General features: G+C 36.7%; 1 protein-coding gene across 1 annotated transcript in view; it reads left to right on the top strand.

Moving 5' to 3' along the window:
• Positions 1 to 11,756, top strand: part of LOC107672848 (RNA polymerase II subunit A C-terminal domain phosphatase-like) — a 157,717-nt gene that overhangs the window by 44,141 nt on the left and 101,820 nt on the right. The window contains exon 11 of the mRNA XM_016466219.1: positions 1,507 to 1,731. Coding sequence (XP_016321705.1) covers positions 1,507 to 1,731 — 225 coding nt within the window. The remainder of the gene's footprint in view (positions 1 to 1,506; positions 1,732 to 11,756) is intronic.

The raw sequence follows: 11,756 nt of genomic DNA, 5'->3' as shown, positions 1-11,756 counted from the left end.
CTTCTTTATGCACCAAAAGCTTGTAACACTCCAAAGAAAAAGGAAAAATTGAAATCGCATCATATGACCCCTTTAAAGGAAAGTGAACTGTCCAGGACTGTCATGCAAGATTTTCAGTCTGTTTACACAGAGTTATCATTTGGCTTCAGAAGGCTTTATAGCTCTACACTATTGAAATGAACTACCTTTGTTACCTTTAAGGCCCATTCACACAAAGGATGATAATTATAATGCTAAAGATACAATTTTAAAAATCATTCTAAATTTAAAGAATAGCACACACTAGGGGTGTGCGATATGACGAGGTTTGATCGTGGACGATTAAAATGTCTCCACGATCTGCTTTTGAAGAAATATCGTAGTATCATGCAACAGCGCACATTCTATCAGGTGCAGTTCTGGTGCCAATGCTGTACAATGCCACATACATTCACATCAGTGTTAACGCTGCGGTAGAGAGACACTCACGGGACACTGCACTTTTTCGCAATCACGAAAGTACATTACTTGCATGTGCTTTAAAGCCTTGCCGGTTAAACATTTCATTCACATGCTGTTCTGAGGTTCACAAGGTTTACATATAAACACAGTTGGTTATGTCTAAAATGAAAGTAAACAGTTGAGAGAGAATCGGATGCTTGCAGGTCTTAAAGCGACAGTACTAAACATACCTGTCAACACTCCCGTTTTTCCCGGGAGTCTCCCGTATTCCACACCCATCTCCCGCACCCCTCCCATTTTATTTCTCCCGCGAAACTCCCATAATTTGCGTGGCCCAAACCTTGTTATATGAATGATCACATCAATATATTATCCCAAGGTTGTCCAGTTGCCAGATCTTGTGTGAAATGCATCCTACTCACACAATCGATACATCATAAAAATTTCAACTCATTTGTGACCTCAACCTGGCAACCTAAAACCCAGTTGTGCTGTTGATATCTGCGCAGGTAGCAGACGTGGGAATCAAGCGAAATGGGAGAAGACTCGGGTGGTGCTCCAGCGAAAATAAAACAAAATATACATGTAAATTTAACTTTAAAAAGTCTTATTTGAATTGATTATTTCAATTTTGCAAGGAAATGTATAGCATTTTGTTTGAGAAATAATAAAAGGACACCTTTTCATTTAGAATTTGTCTTAAATCTGATTTTGTTAAAAAAAATTGTGGGAAAATCGTATCGTGAAATCAGTATCGCATCGTGAGTTGAGTGAAGTATAGCATTTTGTTTGAGAAATAATAAAAGGACACCTTTTCATTTAGAATTTGTCTTAAATCTCATTTTGTTAAAAAAAATTGTGGGAAAATCGTATCGTGAAATCAGTATCGCATCGTGAGTTGAGTGACTTGTTACATCCCTTCACTCGTCTCCACCTCCAACTGTTGGGGGTCATTTTGGACCCGAAAAAGTAAATGAAAAATGACCACAAACTGTTTTTTTATTTTAAAGCTTAGGAGGGTTTATTTTTAAGATTAGAGGTTAAATATAACATCTTTTACTGTAGGAGCAATAGTCCCGCCATGTTTCCAGACATCCCTGGGTCTGTCCTGAAGCCTCTGTTCCAGGCCCCTCCTGTCCAGCAGAAGCCCCTGCCAGTGCTGGAAATGAGGACGTATGACCCCGTCACCGGCAAACTGATCCGCCGGGGTCCTCAGGCCTCCCGTCCACCCTCTTATCTGCACTCGCACGGATCATCCATGTCGGCCAAAGGAGATCTGTCCAGCCTCAGGTACTTCATATGTTTTGTGCATTTATGTTTATGTCTGGAGCAGTTCATACTGATGTTCATCAAATCCAGTCACTGAATATCTGATACAGTAATGAACTCAAGGTTGTATCAGAATCATGAATATGTCTTGTGGGTCTTTTTTGCAGATTCTGCACAATGCATATCATTTTTATTTCTTAAGAGCAAGGGAATGTAATGTTGTATTATATAATGTTTGATTATATATTTATTAGGCGTCTGTATGAAATCCCAGTGGGAAAAATGTGCGTTCTGTAGCCCGTATACTGTGCTTGCTCGGCCAAAGGAGATCTGTCCAGCCTCAGGTACTTCATATGTTTTGTGCATTTATGTTTATGTCTGGAGCAGTTCATACTGATGTTCATCAAATCCAGTCACTGAATATCTGATACAGTAATGAACTCAAGGTTGTATCAGAATCATGAATATGTCTTGTGGGTCTTTTTTGCAGATTCTGCACAATGCATATCATTTTTATTTCTTAAGAGCAAGGGAATGTAATGTTGTATTATATAATGTTTGATTATATATTTATTAGGCATCTGTATGAAATCCCAGTGGGAAATGTGCGTTCTGTAGCCCGTATGCTGTGCTTGCCTTTTCTTTCCCGGCTCATATTGGATTTCTCATGCAGTCTGTTTCACATTAATCTCTAAGCTCTAAATAAAATCTGCGAGAAATAAAGCATTGTGCCTTGGCAGCTCTGAGATTGAAACAGAAATTATTAGCAAATTTCATCAGCACCTTTGGCCATTGCTGTGACAAGGGAATAATAAAAACAAGCCTGTAAATGCTGATCGAAAGTGAGGAAGAAAAAACGTGCCTCCTGTGTCGGCATCTGATGAGGAGAGAAATAAATTAGAAAAGAAATAGTTCACCTTAGGAGCAGTCATTATTTACTCATATGTTGTTCCTCTGACTTACTCTCTGCAGTGGAGTACAGAAGGAAAACTTTTAAAGAATATCCTGCCCACTTTTTTCAGTATAATAAAACTTCAGAAGATGTATGACTTCAGAAGGCTTGGAATATAACGTTAGTTGTATAGACCATTAATGGTATGTTAATGATGCTTTTTTTAAGTGCTGAGCTCCATACCCAATTAATTTTAAATGTATGTAAAAGAGTGGTGAATGTTATTTTTGGTGTTCACATAAAAAAGAGTTTTGCAGGGTCATTCATTCATTCATTCAGCAAGTGTTCAAAACTATCTCCTTACCTTAGCCCGATTCACAACAGTAAGCTTGTAATTAGGCCTGTCGCGATAATTAAATAACCGTCTAATCGCGATTATTTGATCTAACAACCTCGATTATTGTGCTTTTTATACGACACAAGGGGGAGTCATACACCAAAAGAAACAGAAGAGCACCAGTTTGCTTTTCATGCACTGTATAGCCTATACAGGGCCCCAAGACTTATTCTTCCCCCTGGTCGCTCTTTTGCAAGTAACTTTCTCAGCTGGTCGCATGAGCACATGATTTGGTTGCAATATTTTTATTTTTTGTTGGCGCTACAACATGGGATTATTCAATGCATGCTGATGAACTTTTAAAGATGATATATTCCCATTATAATACTTTAAGTTTAAGGAAGGAAGGAATTATCACAAACAGAAATATTATTAGAAGCCTTTCTTTTTCTCATGATTTCTATCTTATATTCATGATGAATGTATTTTGTAAGAATACAAATAGTTAACAATAAATATGTTTAAATTGTATAATGTGCACCAAAGATTTTTTTTCAAGATATTAATCGCCAAAGCCCTAAAACAGACAATTAATCGCAATAACGTGACTATTTTTAGACAATTAATCTTCAGCCAAATTTCATAATCGTGACAGCCCTACTTGTAATAATGTTTTCTAATTTGAGTGGTATTGGTAGGTTTTTCATGTGATGATGCTGCAGGTGGCGGATCATTTATTGCCTTAAATAATTAAACTTATCATTTTGATGGCAGATTGTAATCCAGAAAGAATTATGTGTTAATGAAATACATGTGAGTGACTGGATAAGAAACATTTATTGAGCAGCAAATCATCATATTAGAATGATTTCTGAAGGATCATGTGACACTGAAGAAATATATTTTAAAATAGAAAACAGTTGTTTCACAATGTTAGTGTTTTTACTGTATTTTGATCAAATAAATGATGAGCCTTGATGAGCCTATGAGACTTCTTTCAAAAACATTATCTTACTGACCTCCAACTATTATGCAATACATATACAAGGTTAAAAGGGTTGAAAAGAATTTGCCACTAAATGTCAAAGAAAACCAAATGAAAAACACTCATATGCATGATATATATGATAAAAAGTTAAGATAAAGCATTGGCCCAATGTCAGCTGGCCTGCAGCTCTTTCACACTGACCCAACCACAGCCGGCAAGCCTTGATGAGCCCTGGGTTTATAACAGCATGAGGCTGAGTAAACAATGGAAATTTGGGTTTTTTGTTTTCTTTAATGCCATTTTCATATGAATAATGCAAATCTGCTGTCAGGGCTTCCTTCCTGTTATTTGACAGTTACAGTAGACAAGTAACTTCAATTTATCAGTTTTTATAAAAGTTATTCTGTGTGGTTTGAGGCAACAGCAGAAAACCTCATTTTTTTAGGTGACCGAAACAAATCCACTGAAGGTTCAGAAATGAGCTTATTAGCATAGTAATGATTCCAATGTGCTGTTTATAATCTGTCTTCGAAGCTATTTACTCTCTATTTTTTACCACTCATATTCTCTTTTCCACGCTGTTCCATAACCTGCATGTCAGTTGTGACATTTGAATGAGTGGCGTGCTGTAAAGTGGCAAAACTGCATATTTCCATTATAATCAGAAAAAGTTGCCTACACTCACACATTAAAAGGCCCCTATATACTTAAGTGAAATCAAAGAATGAACAAAATTAGGCCGAAAAGGAATTCATTTGGAGTTTGTTTCTGTAGTTCGAAATGGCTTGCCAAAATGAACTTTTAAGATCTCAGTTTCTGTTTTGATTACTTTTTTGATGTGGAAATCTTCTCCGGGTTTATTTCTTCTATAATTTCTCAAGTGTCGACACAATCATTTTCTGTTTAACTTTAGCGTAGAAATTCTGTCGATACCTAAAATGCTAAAAAAAAATTGTAGGGATGCATGATATTGTTGTTGTTGTTTTTGGCGATATCCACTGTCGAAATTTTTCAACCCCATTTTGGCCGATAGCCGATGCCAATAGCGATATACATTTCCTTTTGTTTAGAAACAGCACCAAGTCTCTCCTGTGCAGAGATTATAAACAAATAATTTTTGTTTTGGTTACTTTTGAGCATGAACTAAATAAAGAACAATAATAAAGTTCTTTTCATAATGAGAGTACATTTAAAGCTTTGAAAATAAATGATCTAAAGCAAAAGAGTTTTAAAAATGTGAAAACTTTTAGAGCTCGTAGTATTTAACTTTTCATAAGCCGTTTGGGAAAAAAATTGCACATTATTGAATAAACCTGTGTATACAAAATTGTTTAATTTACAAGTGTCAAGTCATAACAGTGAAAAAAAAGTGGACAGAAACCTTTTTTTTAATACTGTTAAGCTGCTTGCTTTAAAGGGATAGTTCACCTTTAGTTGCTGGTCTCCATTGACTTTCATAGTATGGAAAAAAAACACTATGCAAGTCAGTGGGGACCAGCAACTGAAGGTGATCTATCCCTTTAAAGCAAGCAGCTTAACAGTATTCTCTTTAAGTGAATCTGTTGTATAAAGCACTATATAAATCAACTTTACTGGATTTTACTGGAGTGCCAAATTGCAGAACTGGTGCAAACATGTAGACATTGCTGCAGTCAGATGCTTTCTTAACTGCTGGTTTCTCACCGCTGTCATTATGTTGTTTATTTCATTATTGAGAAGAAAGCATGAAGTACATATTCATCTAAATGTTGCTGTCAGCAGTGTCGGGATGTTCTCTAACAGTAAACTGCTACAAGGGTATTTCAAACTTTTTTTTTTTTTTTTTTACTTCTAAACGAAGAATAAAAAAAATAACTTTGTATGAGTATATCTGGGCCTTAAAATTGGGAGATCTAGTTTTGTTGTGTCGTACCAAGCAGGTCACAACTTTTTTTTTTTGCATTGGACACCCATAGTGCCAGTCCTGCTCTCACATATCTACCTATGATTTTGAAACAAAGCTGGAGGAATCGATTGGCTGGTTTAGGTGCGTATTATAGTTGGATCTCATCTCTGCAGGTAGAACACCAGGAGAAAGATTGGGCATCCTATCCTGTCTCTCGTTCTCCATTAACCGCTCTCAGCTTGATCTCAGACTCCTTCCATTTGTCTTACTTCTGTCTTATCCTTGCACTTGCTGTCCATGTAGGGGGCCACAAATTTAATAAAGCAATCCTTTGTCCTCAAGGAACAATTTACAAGAGTTCACAGCTAAATTTGATATTTTAACCACAGCTCTACCTGACTGACTCTCCAGACAGATACACTCGGGTCGTCTGCGAGCTGAACTAATATATGGTAATGAGCGCTCAGCCCTGCGCGGCCTGTCTGCAGCAGGCCTGATGTGTTGAATGAATAGCCGGACTGCATGGAGCCCTGTTACGACATGTCACATGTAGGCTGGCAGAAAGTGCTCTTGTGCTGCTGATGAGAGGATGTACTGGTCTCCAGGCAACAGGGCTTTTTGAATAGTTCAAGAACGGAAAATGAGAGGACACAAGCGTAAATACAAAATCACCCATGTTCCTCATTTGTTGCTAGGTAGCAAAAGAGAAAATAACTGTGCCACCAAAACATGTTTTTAGGGGAATGGGTAGACGAACATCTAAAAACTTTGTTAATTTGAGAGCTTCCATGTTCATGAGAAACATGGAAATAGCAGGAAATAGCAGTTTTCAGCATTTCCTCTGCCCAAAATCAGTGCAGAAATATATAAAAAGGTAGCAGATTTCATATGGGCCTGAACACATGACACAAATGAGGTGATGAGCTATCAGCGTATTGCTTTCCAATTAAAGGTGCTGTATGCAATTCTTTGACAGTACGAATGTATACAAATTCCGTAATATGTCTGCAGATATTCAGGAAACAATCTTAGTTCACATACAGTGAACTAGTTTCTCAGAAAAACAGTGCTACAGCCAATTATTCTGTGTCGGAATGTCTGTTTTTTTTGGTCTGTGTGACTCCGCCCACTGCCAGTTTACCCAATAGCATTTCGACACCCCGGGTTGCCAGTTGGTGGAAAACACAGCATATTGCTTCTATGGAAGCCAGCAAACGAACTGGATCATAAATTGCAGATTCGACCTAAAAAAACCTCAACATCCATCTAAAAGCTTTTATGACGAGGAATATTAAAGCACAGATAAATCAACTCCACTTACAAAGTAAGGCTCGCCGTCTTCCATTGTCTATTGCGTTCTTGTTGCGTGTCTTCAATCTGGCAACCCACGCGAGTTTCAAGTCTGAGGAGGAGGGCCGGGAGAAACTACTCTCTCCAATGTTTTGAATTTGGACTGCAGTAACCGTTACAACCACTAGCTGTCAATATTACATACTGCACCTTTAAAACACGGCAACGGGACATTATCGGATTCAGTATGAATTCTGACTGTGGTTGACAGAGCGTTTAATATCTGACATAGGTGACATTATCAAGATCAGCTCTTTAAATGCTCTTGACCGTTTGAAGCTTCTCAAGGAGAACAAGAAATATCACTAGATTTGTAACTAAATTTGCTTGGTGAGAATAACTATTTCAAAAGGTGAAGCGAAAGTTAGTGAAAAAACAACAAATATATAGATAATTAATTAGTAGTGATGCAAATGCAATCGGTCACGCCACATTAAAGAGTATCAAAATGACTTCTGTTGTTTGAATTTTGTTATAAAATTGGACAGAGTATGAAAACTAAGACTTTATTTCAAAAGTAACAAAGCATAAAGCTTTTTGCAATTAATGGGAGGTAGACTGATTATAGCACTTGGAGTCATGTCCTTTTTTGTAACCATGTCCCATGGTTATTAAAGGGGTCATCGGATGCCCATTTTCCACAAGTTGATATGATTCTTTAGGGTCTTAATGAAAAGTCTATAACATACTTTGGTTAAAATTTCTCAATGGTAGTGTAAAAAACACCCTTTTTACCTTGTCAAAATCAGCTCTGTTTTCAGCACCTCGTAAATGCTAATGAGCTCTGCTCACCCCACCCCTCTCTTCCGTGGGGTGACGAGCCGTTCTAATGAGACCGTTTACTTTAGCCGCGGAACTTGCTAACTAGCACATTATTAGGAAAGGCAATTTGCAGTGATTCATAAAAGAACCTTATACTCACTTCTTCTGTAGGTGAGGCTGGATCACGAATGATTTGCACAAAGTTAAACGCATTTAGACAGATCGGGGGCGCATTCCTTTCAAAAACAAAGCTAATCCACTGTGTCTTCAGCGGCTCAGATGTCGGGAGTAAATGACGAGTGCTGTGTTCATTATTACATCCAACAACAAAACACCTCAATTGCTTAATCAGAGACATTCTTGTCTTCCCCTGCACTGGAGTCGACACAATGGCGGAAAGCTCACAGCTCCGGACTGATGACAGCTCACTCAGGGCGGGTCTAAGGTAAAACACCAGTGTCAATCAACAATCGTGGGAGGGGCTTGGGTCTGTGTGACGTCACACAGACAGGCATCTGAGAATGGCTTGATATGAGAAAGGGAAAATTATTTAACGAGATTAAAAATAGACCACTGGGTGGATCTTTATCATTATAGGGTGGTTGTGTACACTCACTGCCAACACACATTTTAGTTCAAACAGCTAGTAAAAGTGCATGTCGCATCCGATGACCCCTTTAACAAACTTTTTTCTTTTCTCTTGATTATTTAAACCTGAATGGAAATATCCACAATGCAGAAAACTGGAGTTGAGACTTGAAATTGATGTTATGACTTTTGAAATTCTGTTTGTCTTGGAAATCTGAATTCTGAATCCAGCAGAGCTCCCAGAATCCTCTGCTTGTCTAGTGTCAGTCGCGCGCTCTCTCATATCAGCAGGTTTGTTAAGCTCCAGCGTCCCTCGGTTTCTCCTCTGTGATTTCAGAGTTTGTTTGCTTTACAGACCAGTCTACACCTTTCACTCCGAACATTTTTGGATTCAGTTTCTACTAGGGGTGTAACGGTACATGTATTCGTACCGAACCGTTTCGTTACGGGTCTTTCGGTTCGGTATTTAACTGCAGAAAGACATCAACAATACAGCGTGGAAATAAAACGTCATGTAGCATTTAATTTACCTCCGCAAGTCATCAGTGTCCAGAGCTCATTAGTTCACTAGAGAAATTAAGTCTAGAGAAGAGCATTTTGCGAAATCTTACACCATATACTCATATTTTACTAAACCGGTTAGTCTTAATTATTTAATGTACAGTATGTTTAAATTAATCTATTATGAAACATGCTATGACAGCCATTGTGTAATTGAATATATTTTAACAAATAGCTTAGAAATGTTATTATTTATAAATTAATTTAAAAACTGCATTATGTGCAGTTTACATGTTTGCATACAATTATTTATTTTTTTTATTTTTTAAAGTTGAGTGTTGATCATCTATTTAAAAATAAATAGTAATTAAATTTAAGTTTGGGTTAAGTTGTTAGGCCTAATTGTAACCTTATAATGTAAAAGGGCTCTCCATAGTTTTAAGCATAAGCTGAGGTAGATTTTTATCACTAAAAAAATTTAAACTATAACTGAATGTATTTAAAGAAAAAGCAACTTGTTCAGTACATCATTTAAAAAAAAAAAAAAAGTTTAGTTTTTCCCCCTGCTGTACCGAAATGATACCGAACCGTGACGTTAAAACTGAGGTACGTACCGAACTGTCATATTTGTGTATCGTTACACCCCTAGTTTCTACAGAAACCATTGAGCCGTCCACAGCAGTTAAACATTTGATTGGATATTTCAAAGCATAGATACGCTGCTTAAATGACTGTTGCTAATTACCATGTTATATCAGTGTACGTTCTCTACACTATGAAAGTTGTTTTTTTTATTTTCTTTCTGTCTTGCATCTATCTTGCTGTTTCCTACAACTGCAGACAGTGTTTTGTCAATGTAATGACAGTAGGTTGGCTAGTGATGATTTTCTGATGAGCTTGACCTGACATGCTGCCCTTTCCAAGAAGACACTTCTGCAGAGTGTTGCGAGTCAGCATTTTGCATCTAGCTCTTCTGTTACTCTGAGTATGAAATGAAACAAAATGAGAGATTGTGTGAATCGATGTTTTAACAAAGTTTAAACTTGCTCTGACCTCACCTTTAACAAACTTTGTGCTTAACTTTAGTGCTGAACATCATTTTTGCATTTGCATCCATTTTACCCCAGGTGTCAACTGAGAGTTTACACATGATGTTATGCAGATTTTTTTTTTTACATCTTTAAATATGATTTGTCTCAAAAATACTTTTGTCAAAAATATTTAGCCTCTTTTCCCATATCTCACACACTTTTGTGACTAAATTTTGTTCATGAAATGTTACGTTTACCTGCATAAACTTTCACTATTATGTTTGAAAACATTTGGAGTAATAGTTATGTTTTGTTAGAAAATAAATTTGTAGGTTTCATAAATTTGGAATGTTTTTGAGCAGTCAGGAGTTATAAATTCAAAGGAATTTAATTAAATACATTGATTTCAATGTAGTTATATTCAAATAAAATTTATAACGAATATTTCTTTTCTTTCATCAGTGTTTTTTTGCCAAGTTGTTTTAGACATTTTAAATGTACATTTTTTTTAATTGAAAGGGAAGAAATGTAATAATAACAAAACACAGTAACATTCAAAACTCCAAAATGTTTGTGCTTTCACTCATTAATGAGAAGTTATTGAGCAGATAAAATGTGGTTTTATTTGAAAAAAACTGTAATCTATGACTGTTTTATAAGCTTGCATTCTACCAGGTCAAAACAGTCCAAGATTAAAAAAATCGTATGCAGATTTTGGATTCAAGTTTTTAAGAACACATTGATAAAAAAAAAAGCTTGTTCAATACTTTATTGAAACCGACAGACTCACCAGGGCTCCAAACTGCGACTAAAACGGTCGCATTTGCGACCAAAAATATTAAATTGCGAGTTAAGTTTTTGCTGAGGTCGCCACTGGCGACTAGGCCTATGTATTTACATGTTATAACTTAAAAATGTGCATGTAATGCCTTTTTTCCTGATTGTTTTGCGATCACATCTTTTGTTATGTTCACGTATTAAACTGAGATGATGCGCATCAAAGTTTTAGTGGAAAAAAGTGTTTCAAACAGTCCTCATCTGCAGCACCACAGCAGCGCTGACACACACCTGATAAACGCAGCTCAGTTGTGCAGCGCGAGAGAGATCGAAATGACGGAGATGTAAGAAGTGAAAGTGCAGAAAAGCAGCATCTATTTCGTGCACAACTTGAACAAACTACAACAGGTAAAGCTGTCAGCTGTGTGGATATTGGCAATATCGTTAACAAATCTCATTTATAATCATTACTAATATGGCTTCTTCTTCTCAAGATCTTATATGCTGTTCGGGTTAATGCGTGAACTTCATATTATTTGAAGCACACTTGCCGTCCATTAATCGCAAAATGCTTTGTTACTTTTTAATAAACAAAGTATCAGCTTTAAAATTATGCCAAATTCATAACGAAATTCAAACAAAAAATACGGTTTTGGCGCTCTTTAATGCGGCAGGCGCGATCGCTTTAGCGCTTCAGTTCAAGCGGCAAGTGAACCCATTTAATCTTTCTCTTTAGTACATAATGAACATGAATTAACATCAAAAGGTAGGCTATTTTATAAGAGAGCCTAAACTGCGGAAAACGTGTAAAGCTTGTAAACATTGCAATGTTATATACATTTACCTCAGAATAACCATTCGGTGTCCATAAGCTCATCAGTCAGCTAGAAAAATAACTATAAAGAAGAGCATTTTGCTATATTTATGCGCTATTG

Source organism: Sinocyclocheilus anshuiensis, unplaced genomic scaffold, assembly GCF_001515605.1.
Source record: "Sinocyclocheilus anshuiensis isolate Anshui unplaced genomic scaffold, SAMN03320099.WGS_v1.1 scaffold132, whole genome shotgun sequence".
In the NCBI taxonomy this organism is placed as follows: Eukaryota; Metazoa; Chordata; class Actinopteri; order Cypriniformes; family Cyprinidae; genus Sinocyclocheilus; species Sinocyclocheilus anshuiensis.
This window is presented reverse-complemented; position numbering and strand designations above follow the sequence as displayed.